This window comes from Bos taurus, chromosome 29 (assembly GCF_002263795.3).
Source record: "Bos taurus isolate L1 Dominette 01449 registration number 42190680 breed Hereford chromosome 29, ARS-UCD2.0, whole genome shotgun sequence".
NCBI lineage: Eukaryota > Metazoa > Chordata > Mammalia > Artiodactyla > Bovidae > Bos > Bos taurus.
The window spans coordinates 33,002,362-33,024,933 of NC_037356.1; the positions used below are offsets into that span (position 1 = coordinate 33,002,362).

Consider the following 22,572-nt stretch of genomic DNA (forward strand, 5'->3'; position numbering starts at 1 on the left):
TTATCTAACCTGTGGTTCCCAACATTAAAGGCTTTCTCCAGTCTTGAGTAAAATAAGAAAAATAACAACATGGTGATTTTCATGAAGTTTAGTTGAGTGAAGCTAATGGATGAAATCAAAATATGCTATTTGCATGGTGATCCCTTTCAAAACTAGCTCCTGACTCTCCATGAGTTTAAACAATGTTGTAATTGGTTATCATGGTCTCAAAATGTTTTAGCCGATTTTCTTGGGTGAAAAGATTAAGTAGGTACACTGACCACCTATGAAGAGTCCTTCGGCTGCTTGGCCTCTAGGAAAATCTGCCATCCCTAGAGACGGCCTTCCTGGGCCTCAGCTGACAACACAGGTAAGAATATGTGAAGACCTGTGCTCTGAGCTCCAGGTCACAACCATCCATTCAATAAGCCAGAGAGATGGTGGGGCGGGCATGGAGGCGTTTCACTGCACGAGTCACCGCTTGGACACCCTCCTTTGCCCCTTGGCTGGGGCGCCAGCTCAGCAGATGCAGAGTAGGAGCCAGAGGGCCAGGTCAGTGTCTAGTCCCCGTGTCATCTGGTTAGGAGACTGAGCTCTGGAAGGATAAGGACCCCACCCCTCTAGACAGTGGTCTGCAAGGGAAAACGGGTGCTCTTCCTAAGAGACTGTGGTGGGTGGCGGCGAGGCTGCCAGATGGAGAACGCATGTCAGGGTCAGCAGGGGGAGGAGTGAGGCCTGGACACACACCAGCAGCCAGCATGGGGTCGGGGCTGCTTGTGGCTCGACCATTCTCCTGCTGAGAAGGAGAACTGAAGCGCTGGGATTTTTCTCAGAACAGGACTGACGCCCAGCCTGCTGAGGAAAGAGCCAAGCAGGAGGGGTGGGAAGGCCAGAGTGCTGCCGGGGTTTCACCCTGTGGGTTGGCTCCAGCATCTCCTGAAAGCACTGCCCCCTCCCAGGTTCTGTCAGGGGCGGGGTGACCATGCGCCCAGCTGGTTCACATCTATGAGCACAGAACCAAAACCAGAAGCAAGGAGTTTCAATGCACAGTCCCTACTTCACTGCTCAAATAGTCCCTTATTTATAGAGAGAGCAGCAACAGCAGGTGAGAAGAGGATCTGGGGCTGAAGGAAGCCTGATTCAGACCCTGAAGTCCCGCTCACATTACTCTGTTCTGCAGGACCTTCCTTAGCCGAGAGGCCAGGGAAACAGCCTTGAGGAAGCCTCTGGAAGGCATGGCAATGGTGTCTTGTCTCCAGCAGCTCCCTCCTTCTTCCAGGAAGCCAGGACACTGAATCTGGGGAGCAGAGGAGCGGGCAGGCAGGGAGGAGGCCTCGCTGGGTCCTGCAGCCTCCTGTCCCCGTCCCCCACCACCCAGACGCCTGCGTCGCTCTCCTGGTCTGGAACAATGCCACAACTCTGAGTAGCAAGTACATATTTCTACTTTGTTTTGCAAGACCCCCAGGCCTGGGGGTCTGACGCCAGGCAGGCTGTGGGGGGATTACTTCGGGGCCCCATTTAAAAGCCCACGTCCTACTCCACCTTCTTTGGGGTATGAGGACATACCCCAAATTCTAACTCAGCAGGCTGGGAAGGGCCCGGGTCTGTGTCTCTCCAAGCCCCTCATGTCAAACCAGGGCCACCCCAAGTGCAGAGCCCGGTCCCCAGAAGCACAGGCCTGTTGCTGGGTATGAGGACTCGGCTTGTCCCCCCTTTGCTTTCTCAAGAATCACTGGCTACCAAGTGCTTCTGGATCCGCAGGCCGAAGGAACTGATAACAATAAAAAATGGTCATAGAAAAGTAGACTGTGAGCTGGAACAGCTGCTGAGGTAAGGCCATCTCGGCCGCAGGCAGCCAACTCCACAGACGGTGCCCTGCTCTGGTCACTTGCCCCGGAGCCCACACTGGTGCCTATATCCTGAGGCAGTCTGAAACAGAGGGAAAATGAAACCCCAAAGGCACCACCCAACCCACATCCATACACATCAGATGGCGAAGTGCAAACTGCCCATCTTCTCCTCCCGTGGAAACAAAACCAATCTGAATAGCAAGACAGGCCTGCTGGCTCCTGGGCCAGGCCAGGCGGGGGCCTTCCTTTTGCCTTCTGAGTGCCTGCAACCATCTTAACTGCAGAGACAGCTCTCAATGAAAAATCACACTGATCTGGGTTTACATTCATTACTGTAAACTGAGAGGGGAAAGCGACTCTGTTAGAAAATGTTTCCACTAAAGCCGGATGCTTGGCTCACTCGGGGCTCGCCTGCCTGCGTGTGTCTGTAAAGAGTTATATTTAGCTGCTGACATTCCGTCCAGTCCAGCGAGCGGGCCTGGGGCCGCGCGGGCGCACAGAGGCTCCACCGCGAGCCGCCTCGCAGGTCCCAGGACTCCGGGCTAAATATAAACAGCAGTGCAGGCCTTCCAGTGAGAAGGCTGCACATCCGCCCTTCGAGACCACGCCTGCGTGCCTGGTGAGCAGGGCCTGTCCCTGGAAGAAGGCCTCCCATCACAGTACGTTTTCAACATTGCTTCGGTTCCTTAAGCAAGTTTTACGGAATTTAAGAGCAGGGGGAGAAGGTCCATGTCAGTGATATTTTCCAGACACATTGTAGAGGGTTCTGATGAGAACACAGGCAGCTGAAGCTCTGGTTAAAGCTGGCCTGTTGTTACTCTGGCTCAACTAAATGGTTATTCAAAGAGACCCTTACAAATCAAGTATGAAGAGAACCAAGCAAGCATCATGGAGTTCCAGGTAAATCTGACTGCGATGGTCCAAGTGTTAACTTGAGAGTGTTTGTGTTGTGTGTGTGTGCTAAGTTGCTTCAGTTGTGTCTGACTCTTTGCGACCCTATGAACTACAGCCCCCGAGGTTCCTCTGTCCATGGGATGCTCCAGGCAAGAATACTGAGGTGGGTTGCCATTCCCTTCTCCAGGGGATCTTCCCGACCCAGGGATAGAACCTGTATTCCTTAAGTCTCCTGCACTGGGAGGCGGGTTCTTTACCAATAGTGCCACCTGTGATTAGTATTAAATTGTGGACTTTAACTGCACTGTCCTCTTTAATGTGTGTGTGTGGGATGGGGTGTGGGCAGCGCTCATCCAATCAGTCAGGAGGCACCAACAAATCAAAAATGCCAGTCTCCCAGGCAGGAGGGCACTCTCAGCCCTCCTGGTCTCCAGCCTGCAGGCCTTCCCTGCAGAATTTCAAGTCACCAGCCTCCATAATCACACAAGCCAGTTCTTAACAGTAAATCTCTGTGTGTGTATAGAACATACATACGGAAAGGAAATGCATTCTGTTCTAGCCACACACACACACACACACACACACACACACACACACACACACTCTGTTTGCTGCATTTCTCTGGGGGACCCTGACTTACACCCTGGACACAGAGCATCTTGTCTTGAATCCCAGATTTATTGGGCACAGCACGTGTACCCCCGTGACTCTAGACAGAGCCTCAGCACTATCACATCCTGCTCCAGGGCTCCGCTAAGCAGCAAGACGTCAGCGAGGCCCTGCTGACGCCAATTCAGATTGCTATTTCCTTTAACTCATCTCCAGGCCAAAGCCATAGAAGATTCCTGACCACAGCTCCCACTAACCAGGCCAGGGCACAGCAGATGAAAAGTCTATCAAGTGGTACCTGGACAGTGTCTGAAGAGCTAATGCCCTGGAGGGAGCCCTCCTCTCACCCTCCCTCCTCAGGCAGAGGGGTTCACACAGTCCAGGGAACCCTTCCAGGGTCACAGTGGGAGGAGTCCCATCACTAAAGGAAGCTGAGGGGGGCAACCTGGCGAGGGGGAGGAGGAATGGCTGGGTCCTATATGTCCCTCAGCATCAAACCACCCGGTAAACCAGAGCCTGGGGGGTCAGCCTAGACGGGCAGAGGAAGGAGGGCACAGCCAGGGTGGGGGTGGAGGTGCTGGGGTGGGGAGGAGGGGTCTGTGCACACTGGTTTTAATGCCACTGGACTTGAGGTGGAAGAATACATTCTATTTCTTCTCTAACACCAGTGTATGAAAACCATTTCCTACTGATGGCATCTGAGTCATACACAGAATAAACATTATTATGAAGCAATTTAATTTGCTTTTTCTTATCTTAACAAAGAGTGACACTTTCAATCTACTTATATTTTAAGTTCAGACCAGATTATACATTCAATAAATACAGCCAATGCAAAAAAATACATATATTTTTAATTTTACATTAAAGCTAGTTGTAAGGAGACAGAAACAGGGCAGTATGAGAGAAAAATCTAGAGTTTAGAGACAGAGGCACAGTCAGGACAAAATACATAAAGTTTACTATATAAATGCACATAAAAATAGACATAGAAAAAGGGAGAAAGTGCAAAACTGTAAAAAAAAAAAAAGTAGATAGAAGAGGAAATGGAATACAGATCAATGGTCGGCACGAGAGACTGCTGAAACATCTGCAGGGGTGGCCTCGGTCTGATTTTTTTAACTGGTCTTCACCTGCTCCACTAGGAACAGGAAAATCAGACATGCCTGTCTAGAGAGGAAATTCTTCCCTGGGAAGCCACATCAAAGACACTATCATTCTGGGACAAAAATCAAGTAAAGCCATGGTCCTCTTCACTTGTTTTGCTAACAATTTCAGTCTAACAAAACAAGGACTCCAGCCCTGGCTGACCTGCAGAGTATTTCATGTCAAAAGCTGCTCTGAAGGAACGACTTTAGCATTACGTGTTTTATTTTAGTAAAAAAAAAAAAAGAATACACTATAAGGACCCATGAAATCATTTATTCTAATAAATAACTTCAATTTTAAAAAAGAGGTGAGGGGCTGCCTGATAGACATAACAGGGTGTGGTGCTGTGATGGCGCATCTGTGGCCAAGCGTTCACCAAACCCTTCAGAACCGTATACCACAAAGAATGAACTTTGTATTTCATGAACACTGAAAAGTACAGGGACTTCCCTGGTTGCTCCAGTGGTTAAGAATCCACCTTGCGATGCCTGGGGCACGGGTTTGACCATGAGATCCCATATGCCACAGAACTAGGCCCATGCATTGCAAATGGAGAGTCCACGCGCTGCAATCAAAGAGCTGCGTGACACAGTGAAGACCTGGTGTGCCGCAACTCAGACCCGATGCAGGCAAACATATACACACACACATACATATACATATCATACAAGATGTCCTGGGAACCAGGATGGGATGCAGACTGACAAATGAAACTAACTGTATTACGAGTGAAATAACCTCACTTAAGGGGGAGGGGAAGAAAGGAATTGACAGAAATAACTTTGGAAAATATGTTCTGAATGGATATAACAAGGCTACTAAGACAAGAACGTTGCACAAACACTGCACTCTAGTTGATAAAGTTACATCTTACAGCAGTACAGGTGGGCAACTCTGAAAATACTTTACACATATAACTGGGTTAAACAAATAAAAACTATAAGGGCCACCATCAATAATGAGAGACAAATTCTTCACTGTCAGAAAAAAAAAGAAGTTATGAATATGCAAGGGGGAAGCCAGAAATAGCTCTGTAGCGCTAGATCAGTCAGAGGCACTAATACAAACTAATGTTTATTTCATGTACACAAGTACAGAAATAAATACAAACGTGTGTGCATACACGGGTCACTAAAAACACACACACTTCCTAGCCCCGTCCTCCAAGAGCCTAGAAGTCCTGACACCTCCATAACAAAGAACACACTCAGTACTCAGATCCTGATTTCTAAATACCATTCCCCGGTGAAGGGAACTAGAATTCCTTGGAGAAATAGCTAATTCTGAGGCTGGGGTGGGGAAAATATTACAAGATAAGCCTGGAACATCTTGTAGTGCCAGAAAGTGAGGAAGTGTTAAAACAAACAAACAAAAACATCAAAGGACCAGAAGCCAAATTGAAAGAGCTTCCAAAGACTAAAGCTGGAAGATCTGAGCACAAAAAATAAATGACAGACTGTGTTACAACACAAAGAATAAAATAAATATCCATGAGTCCATATGATATGCATATGCTAATGAATACGCAAATGGATGGGACAGAAAGAACTTTCTTTATGGAAGAATCCCAATTAATAATGTAGAATGAATGAGGGAAACAGAAAACCATCTTTAGAATAACATAGTAATAGCTGCTTCCGGCAAGATCCATTGATGGTTGCCAAAATTAGTGGGAAAACTTTAAGGAGAAACAGAACATTTGGACAGTTTCAGAATATCTGATCCCCCAAATATTTAATAGCTATTGTGGTGGTTTTACATATGAACACAGATTATTTGATATTCTGCCCTGTAGGAGGTGAAGTTTAACACCCCTCTCCTTGAGGTAGGCTGGCTGAACCTCAAACAGTGTTAAGGAGAAATAGTAACTTCACAGGGTAGAAACCAGAAGCCACCACCTAAACCCAGAGATCCAGGCAGCATTATCAATGACACATCATGGTGATATTATAAGAAGGGTGCTGTACCTCTGTGGTAGTCACTCAGCCACCCCCTTAAAATCTATGACACAAGTCTAATCATTAGGAGACATCAGAAAAACTCTGAGGAACATTCTACAAAATATCCAACTGCTACTCTTTTTTTTTTTAATTTTAAAAAGTGATTACAGGTTTTTCTATTACATCCTAGTTTAGGGCTTCCCTGATAGCTCAGCTGGTAAAGAACCTGCCAGCAGTGCAGGAGACTCCGGTTTGATTCCTGGGTCAGGAAGATCCGCTGGAGAAGGGATAGGCTACCCACTCCAGTATTCTTGGGCTCCCCTTGTGGCTCAGCTGGTAAAGATCTGCCTGCAACGCGGGAGACATGGGTTCGAGTCCTGGGTTGGGAAGATCCCCTGGAGAAGGGAAAGGCTACCCACTTCAGTATTCTGGCCTGGAGAATTCCATGGACTGTATAATCCATGGGGTGCAAAGAGTTGGACACAACTGAATGACTTTCACTTTTGTTGATACAGAGTTCTATTATTTTTCTGTTGACCAATCATGATACAATGGTATTAAGTGAGTAATAGTTATATAATCACAATAAGTAAAAGATGTTTATCAGTTTTCACAATCAATAGCCAGACAAAAAATAAAAGATAATTACAATTGCAAGCCGTAATGGGAATATGACTAACTTAACAATACAAAATAATTACATACAATTGAGGGAGGGGGCTCAAGCAGAGTGATGTGGTAAGTGGAAGTGTATAAATGCACATGTTTTCATCTACCCAGCCAGTCTATGTCTTTTGGTTGGTGCATTTAATCTATTTACATTTAAGGTAATAATCGATATGTATGATCCCATTACCGTTTTCTTATTTGTTTGGGGTTTATTTTCTGTAGGTCTTTTCCTTCTCTTGTGTTTCCTGCTTAGAGAAGTTACTTTAGCATTTGTTGTAAAGTTGGTTTGGTGGTGGATTCTCTTAACTTTTGCTTGTCTGGAAAGCTTTTAATTGCTCCATCAAATCTGAAGGAGAGTCTTGCTGGGTAGAGTATTCTTGGTTGAAGGTTCTCCCCTTTCATCACTTTAAATCTCGCCTTCCCTTCTGGCTTGTAGAGTTTCTGTTGAGAAATCAGCTAATAGCCTGATAGGAGTTCCCTTGTATGTTATTTGTCATTTTTTCCTTGTTGCTTTTTAAATATTTTATCTTTTTAAATTTTTGTCAGTTTGACTACCATGTGTCTCAGTGCGTTCCTCCTTGGGTTTATCCTTCTTGGGACTCTTGGTGCTTCCTAGACTTAGTTGACTATTTCCTTTCCCATGTTTGAAAAATTTTCAGCGACTCTCTCTCCAAATATTTTCTCAGGTCCATTCTCTCTTCTCCTTCTGGGACCCTTATAATGTGAATGTTGGTACATTTAATGTTGTGCCAGAGGTCTCTTAGGCTGTTTTTATTTCTTTTCATTCTTTTTTCTACATTCTGTTCTGTGACAGCGACTTACATCATTCTGTCCTCCAGGTCATTTATCTGTTCTTCTGCCTCAGGTATTCCGCTATTGATTCCTTCTAGTGTATTATTCATCTCAGTTTGTTCTTTAGTTCTTCTAGGTCTTTGGTAAACATTTCTTGCATCTTCTCAATCTTTGCCTCCATTCTTTTCCTGAGATCCTGAATCATCTTCACTGTCATTATTCTGAATTCTTTTTCTGGAAGGTTGCCTATCTCCACTTCATTTAGTTGTTTTTCTGGGGCTGTATCTTGTTCCTTCATCTGGGACATACCTTTCTGCTTTTTCACTGTGATTAACTTTCTGTAATATGGTTGTTGTTTTAGCTGCTGTGAGATGGTGCTTCTTCTGTCTGCCCTCTGATGGATGAGGCTAAGAGGCTTGTGTAAGCTTCTTGATGGGAGGGACTGGCATGGGAAAAACTGGGTCTTGCTCTGGTGGGCAGGGCCTTGCTCAATAAAGCTTTAATCCAATTATCTGCTGATGTGTGGGTTTGCACTCCATCCCTTGCAGTTGTTTGGTCTGAGGCGACACAGGTCTGGGGTCTGGGATCACTTTTTAAAATCCAGATGCATATCAGAATTACCTTAAAATTTTTTGAAGAATAAAAATGCTCAGGTATTGCTTTTTTTCTCTGGAGCTCCAGATTCCTAATGAGCAGTCATGTTTAAAAACAACTAGACTATATGACGATCTTTTACTTTTATCTAGTTTGTTTCACTTTTTCTATTTCATATTCAGTGCTCCTATTTCATTTAGTTTATGTTCTCCAATTTCTCCATCTCTTCATTTTTTTTTGGTATTCTTTCTCAATTTTTATCAAGTGTAGTATAAAAGCTTTTGTGTGTATATATATATATAAATACATATACATATTTTAGAAAATGTATGAATTTTTGCATAACTAAAAAAATTATATTTTGATTCTGCTTGTTTAACTTAGTATGAATAGAATGCTAGATTTCTAATTTAAAAATATATATTCAATAAGCAACAAAGGTTTACTGTATGGCATAGGGAACTATAGTCAATATCTTGTAATAACCTGTGATGGAAAATAATTTCAAAAATAATATATGTGTATTTTTTTATATATGTGTATTTGTATAACTGAATCACCCTGCTCTGCACCTGAAACATTGTAAGTCAATTATACTTCAATAAAATATACATATTTTTTTAAATCACAAATTAAAAGCAAACTGTATACAAAATAAACAACGATGTCCTACTGTATAGCACATGGAATTATATTCAATATTTTATAATAAGCTACAAGGGAAAAGCATCTGAAAAAGAATAGATATATATATATGTATAACTGAATCACTGTGCTGTACACGTGAAACTAACATTATAAACCAACTATATTAACTTTTTAAAAATAAATTACATGGCATATATACACACTCTTTAAATACATTTGATTTTTTTCAAAAATAATTTGTAAAATGAAAAAATAAAGCAAACTGGAGCTTGGGAAAAAAGCGTTGTTCTCATTCCAGATAAACAATAAAGCAGGAATCTCTGTGTTCTTTTGAAATAATTCATCTCAATGGAGAAGGTTGTCATTTTTCGCTTCTGTAGACCCACAAATTCAGAGAAGGAAATGGCAACCTATTCCAGTATTCTTGCCTGGAGAATCCCGTGGATGGAGGGGCCTGGTGAGCTGCTGTCTATGGGGTCGCACAGAGTCGGGCTTAGCAGCAGCAGCAGACCCACAAATTACCAGGACACCCACACACCCGATTTCCCTCTGTTGTAACGCAGGTCCAGTGTGGTCCCTGAGCCAAGCCACAGGGTGACGGGGACCCAGCCTCTCCTCCTCTAAACCTCCTTATCACACGGCTGTGATTTCAGAACCCAAGAGGACAACAGGTCTCTAGAAACAGAAACATAGCTTGTACGTGACAGGGCCCATCTCATGTGGCAAAATTTAACAGGGGAGAGCAATTTAAAATGAGTTGTACACTCTGGATTAGAAATGATGTGCAGGTTCCAAGTCAAACTACAACCACAATCTAAACAAGAACGTGGTATGTATACAAATACACAGATACACAGGCTGTGCACCATCTCACACACATGCACGACTGACGTCCCCAGGAGCACTCCTGCATGCCGGGTGCTGGGCGCCCCAGGAAGCAGGGCAGTGCTGACTCTCCCTCCCCCGACAGAGAGGCCACTGGGGATGAGGGTCAGCTGTGGCCCCAGACATGTGCTCTCGCCCAGGCTTGTGACTTGCTGAGTCCCCAAGGGCTATTCTTCATTTTCTCCCTACTTTCCCGGGACCAGCCCCTAGCTAGCGCTCCCACGGTCACCCCAGCTCCCCATCTCAGGACGTGGGATTCCTCTGGACACAAAGGCCTGTATACTCACATGACATTCTCCTGAACTCATCCATTCTTCATACTTATTCATCTAAAAAGATGCTTATTTTTAATGTAAACACACAGATTTATATTGGCAGCTTCTTCACTTAAAGATATGCTGGAATTTCCACTGAAACGTTTTATTATTCAAAGTTTGCTAGGGCAGGCATATGAATGTCCCCAGGCAAAAGAGGTCTAATCTTCTCTATAAACATCGTGGAACCACTTTTTAAATACAAGAAAATCAGGTAATTTCTTCTTTAATCTTGAAACTTAAAACTAGACTTCTGGGTTTTTTTTTTTAAGAAAAAATCAGGACACCAATCTGTACTTCAGATGAAATGTCTTTCCTATATAGAGAAAATAAGTGTAAAAACTTGCTGTCTCATCAAAACAAGCCATCAAGGAAGCTTCAATATGAGAAAGTTCCTCTAAATCAGGATTGTAGGCTAAAGAACCAGAAGATTAATGAAACTCTAGGACTCACAGGGAACAAAGCCGAGAACGGTACCGTTTACATCTGCACAGCATTTTATAATGTACAGACCACTTGCACACACAGTCTCGGCTGAACTCTGGAAAATCCCTGAAAAGTGGATATTATCTCCTCTCCACAGATAGAGGGCTCAGATACACTGCTGTTGTTCAGTCACTAAGATATACCAGCAGACAGGTATAGCTTCAAAACTGAATATATCAGAGATCAAAGTGGAAACCAGGTCTTCTGACTCGCAATTATTTTAAAATAAGTTAAGAAACACAAGGATTTCCCTGATGGTCCAGTGGCTAGGACTCCGCACTCCCAATGCAGGGGTCCCAGGTTCCATCCCTGATCAGGGAACTAGATCCCACATGCTACAACTGAGAGCTCGCAGGCCACAGCTAAAAGATGTCATAAGATCCTCCAAGCCAGAACGAAGACCCAGCACAGCCATATAAATACATAATATTAAAAAGGGAGAAAAGGAGGCCATGGTTTCTCATCTGTCCGGGCTGTTATATGTTTGAACAGAAATCTCTGTCAACCCCTATCTAAAATGGCCAGTGAAGCCCCTGCCTCTTTCCCAAACAAAAACTAAGGACAGACACTCATCTCCGTGCTGCGCTAGTGCAAGGCCACCTGACGTAAGGAGAACAGCAGAGGGGAAGAAGAAGACACTCTTACCTGATTGCTGCTAAGGCGGCTAAGCTCTGCAAATCTGAGGATACTGCTAGGATGAAACTCGGGGTTTGAAAGGGGCCTCTTTGTAATAGTGGAGTCCAAAAGCCTAAGCCTGATGAGGTTCACTTTCGATTTGCCTCTGAATAATTGAGGATCAAACACAGTGCAGTAACATAGTTATGGGCTTCCCTGGTGGCTCAGTGTTAAAGAACCTGTCTGCCAGTGCAGAAGATGGGGGTTCATCCCTTGGTCAGGAAGATCCCCTGGAGAAAGGCATGGCTACTCCCTCCAGTATTCTTGCCTGGGAAATTCCATGGACAGAGGAACTTGGCAGGCTACAGTCCAAGGAGTCACAAAGAATAGGACAGGTCTTAGCAACTAAACAACAACATGGTAATAGTATCAGCAGCAGCAGCAACAGTTAGCACTGACAGTAAATCTCTACAACCAAATGCTGAGAACTTATCATTATGCCCAACCTCTGCTAAGCGCTTATGCAATTACACTAGTTAATTGTAATTTTACTATATTAATTGGTATAATTTTTGTTACCACTCATGCAGACACTTTGATAGGAGCATGATACATAGTCAATGGGCTGCAAAACAATCCCACAAAGTTATATGTTTTTCTACTCTTTTATGGCTAAGGATGTTGACTTGGACAGGTCGTAGAGTAGAGCTAAGATTCAAGCTTCATTCTAGCTTATGTTCTTCCTGCTGAACGTGAATTCAGAAAGCAAGAGATTACTCTAGGCTAGAGAGCTAAGAAAGGCTTTATGGAGAAGTACGCTGAGCTGGATACTAGGGAATGAACAGGACTGAACAGGAAGAGGGTGACATGCATTGGGGTGGATGGGCCATGATGATAAAGCGGAAACACAGCACATAAGGTGACTCAGAAGCCGGTGATGAAATGCCTTACAGAGCCCAAGACCATGTTCCAGATTGTATGATTCCCCGATAAAACTGAATTGAGTAAATACACTGTAAGGATCAATTCTTCTCTTTATGACATAACCATAATCTTATAAAAGAAAAGGAAAACGCTACATTTCTCAAGACTCCCAACTCCTCTATGGAGAGGGCGGGTGTGGACACCCAAGTGCCTCGACTTCGTCACCCCAAACCCAAACCCCGTGAGCCCCACAAAGGCGGTGTTCCCCACTGGAGCCCAGCCCCCACAGAGGTGGGGCAGGCAGGAGGACCAGGACAGGGCATCCCAAGTCGAAGCCTCCAAGTGCCGGTTAAAGCATCTTCCTCAAGGGTTCATGAGAGGCAGAGTCAAAACTGAGCCACTCATGAGGACAGAAGCACCAAATCCTAACAGGTTTTATTTACCCCGCGTTACTCTGCACGTAGAAAGTGTACCTGATGAGAACAGCACAGAAAGCAAAATCTGTGAGCCGAAGGGAAAACAACACACATACAAACACAGTCCTCCTGGGGAAAGCTGCCAGCCTCAGGGTGCTGCAGGGGGTGGGGGTAGGGGTTAGCCACACACCACCAGGAAGGTGCGTGTCCTGGCTTCTGTGAAGGCCGGATCCCTCAGCCGATGTCATGAGGTGTCCTTTAGGCCTCTTGCCTCGTCCCCACTGCCTATGGTAGAGACAGACGGACAAGGACACTGAGGGAAATGGAAGGGCGGGCCCAGCGAGGGTTTCACTGTTTTTCCTATGGCCTCATTCTGCACACCTCCCGGAGCTCTGCTACATGATGAAGCACTGCAGAAACCACAGACTGAAGTGTCCCTACAGCCATCTAAATCAAGTCTTCCCTCTGACCTAACCACAGAGTGAGGCAAACTGGCAACGTACGGAGATTATGACCACATGTTTCACAACAACAGTCACCATCTGTAACACAGCCTAACAGAAAATTTGGGCTGGAATAGAGTTAAGGGGAAGAAGAAACAATAAAATAACCCTCCTGGATGTATGCTGGTCCCAAACCCCGCATATAGTCGGCATCGACTCAGAACACAGGCCCTGTGCCCTTGAGCAGGCCGCTCCCCCTGAGGGGACCTTCTGGGGTTTGTAACCCACCCCCCAAGACAGCATATAAAATGTCCATATATATACATGAAAGTACCATGTGGAGGGAAGGGCCCTGAATTTCACCACCTCCTACAGTGTTCACGACTCTGCAACATAAACGACTCTAAAACAGCACCCGGTGAATTAAAGACATGAACACTTGTTCTTACTGAACTGCTGCTTCAGAGATTCATGGCGAAGGGGTTCCACCAGCAGTGGACTTGAAAGCGAGACCAAATGTGGTCAGAGCGAAAACTCCACAATCTGATACGAGATATCAAACAGTAATCACGAGCCCAACCAAACAGTGGTCCACTGTTTTCTTCCTGGTAAACAAACATAGGAACTCTCAAAATACTAGATCTAGTAAGTAAGGTCACAGCAGATTAAAAAACAAAAAAACCACAAAAAAACCTGAGGTTCTGAAAGATGAATCGTCCTAACCGCTTAGAGTAGAACAGGGCTTGAAACCAAGGTTGTGTGTGTGTGTACCAAGTCACTTCAGTCATGTCAACTGTTTGTGACCCCATGACTGTAGCCCACCACACTCCTCTGTCCATGGGATTCTCCAGGTAAGAATACCAAAGTGGGTTGCCGTACCTTCCTCCAGGGAACCTTCCTGACCCAGGGATCGAACTGGTGTCTTTTGAATCCTGCACTGGTTTCCTGGCTCTAAAAGCTTCTAAACTTTCAGAAGATGAAGACATTTCTATGAATTAGGCTTTCAAAACTTTCACTTACACTTGTAATTAACAAACTAATTCAACGAATCCGTCAACAGAAATGTGAATGTGTTGGTGGGAGGGGAAGAGGAATGCTGCTTAAATTACTTTCAAGTGACTTGGATTAAAACCAATATAATTAATATTTCCCCAAGGTCCCCAAATGAATCACATGCAAAGCTGGGAAGCGGGTCCAGAATGCCTGACACCCACACGGGCTCCCTCCTCCACCCAGAAAAGGATCTGGGAGGCAGTGCACAGCATAGCCTGGGGTGGGCTATCCCTCTCGCCTCATCCAGCAAGAATCTGAAAATCTGGGAAGCTCCTTCCCTGTGGAGAGGGGAGAGCTCCTCCACCAAACACTTGTCTAGTGTGGAACAGCAGTAATTCTCTAAATTTCAAGTTGCTGGGTCTCGAATCGTTGATGCTCACTGCTCTTCAGATAAACCCACCCACAGACGGGGATGACAGCTGTGCAGCAGAGTGTGTGTGTGTCTAAAGGACATTACAGCCCCATCCTGGCAGCACTCAGCAAGGCTCCTTCAACCCCTTCCCCTAAACCTATCAGAACCTCCGTGGGGGCATATGTGCTCCCTCCCCCACAAAAAAGCCAGTATTTTAACTTCATCTTACACTTGAAAAATGAAAACAGAAGCATTACCTTCATAATATAAAAGTTTAGGATGGTGTGTGACTTAAGTTTTTCAGGAGGAGGCCAGGGTTCCTGTTTACAGCAGTGGTTTAACTACACTCCAGTGAGACCTTATGCAGACAAACTGTAGTTTTTACTGTACCTCTGGGCTCATGGGAAACAAGTAAACAAGTTCAGCTGTAGGCTGAACCCAAGAAGTAATAGGATGGGTGGGCCGTGACCCTGAGGGTCATCATGGAGACTGTGCAGCTGGGCCAACAGGAAGGCAGAGCTGAACCTGAAGTTTCCAGACAATGCCAGGGACCCTGAAAGCCATCCCAGACGACTGCCGCCCAGCACAAGCACATTCTCTCACAAAACACATCCCAGAGCTACATAGATTGCGATCAACCAGACATCAGTTTACAAGGAAAGAGAAACAAGCCACGACGAGTAACGGTCACGAGAAACAACAAGCATCAGGTTTAGACTCCAGAGAACTTCAGATATTTGAAGTCTCACGTGTAGAATATAAAACAGTTTTGTGCGAAATGTTTAAAAACAAAAAAGAAATGAAAAATGAGCAAGTAAAATAAACTAGATTATAAAAAGAACCAGGTAAATTTTTTGAAATGAATATAATGGGTTAAAAAAAACCACTTCATACACTGGTTAAACAGATTATAGACATGGTTGGCAAGAGAAACAGTTGTAAAACAAAATTTAATAAATAACCCAGAGCAGCAACAAGAAAGAAGAACATGAAATTATGACAGAAAGGTTAACAGTCTGGGAAGATGAAAGACTGAATATATCTAATCGGAGTTCTAAAAGGAAAGAATTAAGAAAATAGAAGCTAGGCAGTGTTTGAATTGACCCTCTCTGAGAATTCTCCAGAAAGATATAAACTCACAGATACACAACTTATAACAAATTAACAAGGAGAATACAGGTAGTAACATTGCAGCATGCCAAAGAAAAGACGAGATCCCTAAAGCAGGTGGAGGAAGACAGGCTGATGACCTGAGAGCAGTTTCACAACAGGAGCAAAGGAAGCCAGACAGCATCAGTATCACGGAGACCAGGCTCTGGGTCAAAGCAGCTGTCACCCAATAAATCTGTATCTCAAGAACAAAGGTAAAAATACATTTTCAGATATGAACAAAACTGAATTCAAGAGACTTCCGCTAAGGGGAATGGGCATGAACCACTCTGGAAGCTTCCTAACTGACTCTCCCTCTCCAGCCTTCTTGAATGCAGTATCAGGCCAACACACCTAAAAATATTCGATCAGATCACTTTCTGCTCCAAACTGCCATAGGAATTTCTAGAACCTACATGACAAGGTCCACATTTTTCAGCCTGGCATTGAAAGCATTTTTCAGTCTCACAGTCTAGTTACTCTGCGACATTCCCTTCCATTGGCGATCTGGCTCCTTGACTTACCAGCTGTGACCGGGGCCAGGTGACCAACCTGCGCAAGTGTCAGGTTCAGCACCTGCAAAGTGAGGCTTATAGGGACTGACTGCTGAGATGGACTAAGACTCCCGTGAAGTGGCGCAGTCAGCGGTGCCTGGCGCAGCCTGCTAATAACTGGCAGCTGTCCTTAGTTATCATCATGATAACTCACTGGTCCCAGAATACAACACATGCATTCCCAGCACCTCTGCTTGTGGCATTTCCTCCACTTTCCTGGCCCCTAACACCTCCACTCCCCCAAATCTGCACTAAGTCAAGCAAATTACCCCAAAAGGTGCTGCTTCTTGAAATCTCCCTCTCCCAGGTCAGCCCAGAGTTAAGAGCTCTCACTTCTGTACATGTAAAACACTTACTCGAAGGGCTGCTCTGTTTGTTAACCACCTAAGCCATGTACTGCTTCTGGTCTGGGCAAGCGCTTATGTTAGATGTCCCTGTTTTGCTGATGTGAAAATGCAAGATTGTGAAATAATTATGGCTTGGCTGATTAAGCTCCAGCACCCTTGTAGAGATGCTCTAGACGAGAATCAAGGGACCAAATTTTAAAAAAGAAAGAAAGAAAGAAAAGGCAGTTGTCTTAGGTTGTGTGGCATTATTTGTAATCCTCCAGACAGCTGCACTTCATTCTAAAAGACGTCAAAAGTTTCCCTTAGAGAAAGACATCCAAGGAGGAAGTCGTGGCAGGCAGGAAGACGTGATAAGGGAGCTTCAGCTCTCGGCTGACTTCAGGAAACATCTTTCAGAGTCAGTTTCCCAAGGAAGTCAACTTGACCTGGTATTCCTATCACCCAAGACAAAGAAAACTGGCCCCCCAGGAGCTGCCCGACTGGCACAGAGGAAGGGATCCTCTAAACACGGGCTTGTGCAGAACAGGCAGACCAAAGCGGCTACTTGGATGATTTCACTTGTTTGTTCAAAAACGGAGACGCAGGTATTCTCATCAGTGCACTCTCAGTCTTCCCACCAAGCACTTGCTGAGGACACCACAGCTGGCGCCCCGACCCAGAAGCGGTGACAGCAAGTCTCTCAGATGAGTCACAAAGGATGCCTGATCAAACCGAGCCCCAGGGCTGCCCCTCCTCCTCGCTCTGCAGCTGGCATGAACTTCGGAGCCAGAAGGAGCCACAGTCACAGGCTAATGCATTAAACTGTTTTCCCATTTTAAAAGAAAATCCTTACCAACTGTCAAACTTAAAAGTCCACTATGTTATTGGAGGACCCCCCAAATGAAATTTTTTCCATTATATATAAAAAATTCCTTATAAAATAATCAGCCAGGTAAATAAGGGAAAAGTAGAAAACAATCAGCCATAAGACCTGCCAAAGAAAAACAGAACCCCCATCAACATTTTGATTATCTTTCAGTTTTGATTATCTTTTCAGGTCCTCCAAACATCCCCTCCAAGATGTTTTGTGTTGTTGGAATCATAAGGTATATGACTGTGTCACTTAAATGACTTCACAAGCATTTCCCCATGTTTTCCTTCTTAACATCATATAACTGCATAGAGTGGGTGAGAGAAGATATTTAAAGTAAACCAAGTCGAGAAATACCATCCTCATTCTTCCACAAAAACTACTGAGGTAAAAACCAAGAATCTCCAAAAGTTTCTGGGGTCACGAGATAGATACATAAAAAATGCTTGGATGCATTGGAAGTGTTTAAAAAATGTTAACTGACTTTTAAGTGACAAAGACAATACTTACTATAGCCATCCCTGGAAAGATACAAAAGAAATTCAATTCAGCCTCTGTTCCCAATGAATTTTTAATAACATTGAGAAGATAAAATGCATTTATACCCAACAACAAAAGCGCAACATAATTCGGTGGGCAGTCATCCTGGCTTGAGGAGCCTTATTCATGTCTGCACCCCTAGCACCACGGACATATTACAGACACACACTCAATGTCTGTTGCACAGACTACAGGCTCTGCTGTTTAGAAACAGGAAGGATCACTGAGAGCTGAGTGAAGCTGGGCAAAGCAGACAACACACACATGGCAGGGCTTGATGTGGGCAATATTCTGCAGAAAGAAAGCTGAATCACAGAAGCCTTGGGATACTCTGAAAATGAAAGATGGTATGAGAATGGACTTCCTCCTAGTTCAGTCTGTAAAGAATCTGCCTGCAATGCAGGAGACCCGGCTTCAATTCGGGGGTTGGGAAGATCCCCTAAAGAAGGAAATGGCAATCCACTCCAGTATTCTTGCCTGGAGAATCCCATGGACAGGGAAGCCTGGCAGGCTACAGTCCATGGGGTCGCAAGAGTTGGACATGACTTAGCGACTAAAACTGCTACCAATCTATTAACAAGTTTTATGCTTCTACATAACTAGCTTTGAAACCTCGGCTGTTCATATTAACTACTCATAGGAACATAATACATAACACACGGTTGTTGTTTTGTCCCTAAATTGTGTCCAACCCTTTTGCGACCCCATGGATTGTAGCCTGCTGGAGTCCTCTGTCCATGGGATTTCCCAGGCAAGAATACTGGAGTGGGTTGTCATTTCCTTCTCCAGGGGATCTTCCAGACCCAGGGATTCTTCACCCCGAGCCACCACGGAAACCCTGCAACACATAGAAAATACTCCTTAAAGACAAACACCAACACAAAGTACAACAGCATTCCTAGACATCAGAAACAAAGGTCAATTCTCAGAAGGCTTTCTGTGTGTCAGGACGTGTTAGAAAGATGCAGTAAATTAAGGCTTTAGAACTCCATATAGAGAACCACAGTGGATACTGTCCTTGCTAAACTGGGTGTAAAAGAATGTGCTTACCAAAACTTTCTTTCAGGAATGCTTTAGAATCCACTGAAGTTATCTGTATATATTATGAGGATCCAGAAGGTAGACACGAGAGATGTGAAATCTGCGCTCGGCCCTAACAGCATCACATTCACCACCTGATCACAAACACGTCTTGAGAAGGGTCCAACTTCACGACGAGGGTATCATTCAGCAGACTCCATACCTCCTGACTTCATCCACACACAAACTTCTCTTTGTTTTACCACACTTGTGCTTGTGAAAAAATGCAAAGAATTTGTGGGGAAGGAATTTGCTAATATTACATCTCTAACAGCTGCTGGCTCGATTGTACTAAATCCACAGCCTCTACAGTCACATTATATGGCCATCTCAAAAAGTGGGTGTTAAGACACACCAGGTTTCTTTCAAAAGAAATGATTTAAGCCTACCCTGTGAGGCTGCTTAAGAGAAAGTTTCCCAGAGCTTGGGGTGGCATGTGTGATCTGTCTGTCTAGATGTAACGCTGCAATTACTTATGATTAAGTACCTCTAATAGCTTCCCACTCAGTTTCCCCAGACTGAAGCGCTCAGAACAAATGCCTTCAACAGGCCCTCTGGGAATGAACAGCTGGTCTGAAGCAGTGCATGCTTCAGGGCAGGTGGTCCTTGTTTTTCTGAACACACACATGCACACACATGTCTGATAACAATTATACCAGATATAATTAATTCAAGAGACTGAACACAACATGAAAGAGGTCATTTTAAAATGTTTCAGAAGTCCAAACAAATGCAAATGGAAAATTTAGAACTTATTTCAAAAATTTCCTGAAATCATGATTTTCAGATTTTGCTAAACTTTAACAAATTGTCTTAGCCCAGGAATACAAACTGTAACTCTCTTACCTCTAATGAAGCATCTCTCTAAGACATTAGAAGATTTGGAAACCCAATGGCAATTACCACATAATCATTCAAAAAAGACGTGTGGCATAACATTTGCAAAGAGGAATTGCACCTGTCACCAACTCAACAAAAGAATACTTTATCTGCAAACCACACAGCATTGAACATTTAAAAATTTGGTTAAAATGATCCATAACAAGAACTCCACTGTCAAATGGAACAATTTAAGTAACAACAACAACAACAACAAAGGATTAACACAAATGGTTGACGTTTTCCAAACTGACACGCGAGGGATGTCACCCTGAGCAGGTTACTAAATCTCTCTGTACTCAAAATGATACGAACAACCTCTTAAGAGTTGTTATCAACGTTAAATGAATACATATTAAATTTTTACAACAGAGGTTGGCAAAGGGTAACTAACAAAGAATGTATTATATCAGGAACCAGATTTTTTTAATGAGATCACTCAAAAATAACAGCAATTAAGAAGAGTAATCATAAAAATAAAAGAGATGCAGCTGTGATGCCCTGTGAACGAATAATTTTCAAGGTATTACCGTATAGTTACAGCATAAACAAAATAATAGAAAAGAGCTCCCTATTAAAATGACAGCCACATCCCTTGAGAGCATATTAATACATCCTACCACTTCTACTCTTTGTCATTCATCCTACTATGCAAAATCTGATTAGTCCTCTTATGCTTCACAGGTCAATTCCAATCTTTAACATCAAGGAAATCACAAACGTGCATTTCCAGGAAACCAAAATAAGAAGTTAGTAAAAATAAGTTTACTGGGATTTCCCTCGTGGTCCAATGGTTAAGGGTCCTTACTCCCAATGCAGAGGGTACAGGTTCCATCCCTGGTCTAGGGACTAAGATTCCCCCATGAGGCATGGCTAGGCCAGAAAAAAATTTTTTTGTTTAATTAAAATTAAAAAAAAAATGAAGCTGATGTGAAGGCCTTAGCATCCACTAGTTTTACTAACAAACCAACTTGAAACTCATTCCTGAACTAAACTGCCAAATGTTCCTGCAGTAAAAACTGCAAACTTTGATGTGAACAGATCTTTTCAACAATGGCGAGTTGTTCCAGTCTGTGAATAGGACAGTGTCCGTGTGACCAACAAAGCGGGGAGGGGACATTCCTGACACCCTTGTCCCCTGGCTAGCCTTTGATCATTCATCTCTCCCAAACACACGTTTATGGAACCCGCTTTCAGGCGCAGTATGGGACACGTATTCCCTGAACTCAGCCCTCACCACAGAGTCCTGCTCCCCGGCTTCTGCCGGGACCCTCACTGTTCTCGCCACCCCTGAGGACCACTCCCCTCACTGAGCCTTCAACACAGGAGCCTTTGTTTTCCTAGTGCGCCCACCTCACCCCCAGCAGTCACTTGGGGCCTTGATGTGTACACTCTGAAAACACCATGGGATGACGATGGCAAGTAAGCAGACAAGAAAGTGACCCGGAGAACTGGGAAGTCCTGCGGATGTCCCAGGCAAGCCGGCGCGGCGCCCGGGACCGGGTCTGAGTGTCCCCTGCTCCTCAGTATGCTTTCCGGACACTGCGTTGAGGACTACGTGGGACCGCGGTCTCGAGCGCCCAGCGCACGCCCACGGCCCCCAGCGTGTGGTCCCGCCGTTCCGCTGCCCAGGGCCTCCAGCCGGGGCGGGGGTCGGGGGACAGACCAACGCCCGGCTCGGGCGGCCCCCGCGCCACTCCTGGGCGGGCTGCAGGGCTCGGGGCCGGCGGGACAAAGGGGGCCGGGGACCAGTCGGCTTTGTTCGCAGAGGGACCGAGCTCGGGGCCACGGGACCCGGCCCGGACCCCGCACCCCGGGACGCCCTACACCCAAACCTCCGGATCAGATCTGGACTCCCGACTCCGGGGCCCTCGGCCCCCGGGACTCCCCTACACTCCCGACCTCCACACCTCCCGACCGCTTCCCCGACCTGTCGCGTCTATCCCAACCCCAGACCCGCACCCCCAGCCCGGGACCCGCATCCCTGGGACCCGGAATCTCCAGGACCGCTCCCCGCTCAGCCCGAACGCCGGGATCCCCGCATCCCTGACCCCGGACCTGAGCCGGACCCCCTCACCCCCGAGACCCTTCCCTGACGCTCCCGGCAGCCCTGATCCCCGGGCCCCCGCGCCACCAGACCCGCTCCCCGCGCCTGGTTCCCTCGGGCCGCGTCTGGCGGAGGCCTGCGGACTCACCCCGCACGAGCAACAGCAGCAGGACCAGGGAGGGCCTTCGCCTCAGCGCCATGTCGAGCGCAGCTGAGGGGCCGCGGGCCCGCTCCCCGCGCACGCGCCCTGCCCGCGGTCCTGCGCCCGCCCCGGTCACCATAGCGACCACGGCGGCGAGCCGTCGCCATGGTGCATGGGACGCCCGAGTCTGGTTGCTATGGAGGCAGGGATGCTCTGGACTGGGCCCCTGGGGTCTCTTTCAAAGAATTTGGTTCGAGGAGGTGAAGGAGCGCGTTCAAGAGTGGGCGGGTTAATTCCCACATTTATAAAACGAATCCGTCACTACAGATCTGGAAAGGAAGGCTCCATTAAAATTTGAGAAATGAAGTTCTT

General features: G+C 45.5%; 1 protein-coding gene and 1 non-coding gene across 2 annotated transcripts in view; one reads left to right on the forward strand and one right to left on the reverse strand.

Annotated features, from left to right (window-relative positions):
- Nucleotides 1-22,271, reverse strand: part of JAM3 (junctional adhesion molecule 3) — a 30,667-nt gene extending 8,396 nt beyond the window's left edge. Inside the window, 1 exon segment of the mRNA NM_001105364.1 lies at nucleotides 22,207-22,271. Within this exon segment, the coding sequence (NP_001098834.1) occupies nucleotides 22,207-22,258 (52 nt within the window). The 5' untranslated portion in view covers nucleotides 22,259-22,271.
- Nucleotides 11,058-11,130, forward strand: TRNAG-CCC (transfer RNA glycine (anticodon CCC)). Its single transcript has one exon. It is a non-coding gene; the product is annotated as a tRNA-Gly (tRNA).
- Nucleotides 22,272-22,572: the final 301 nt, after the last annotated feature.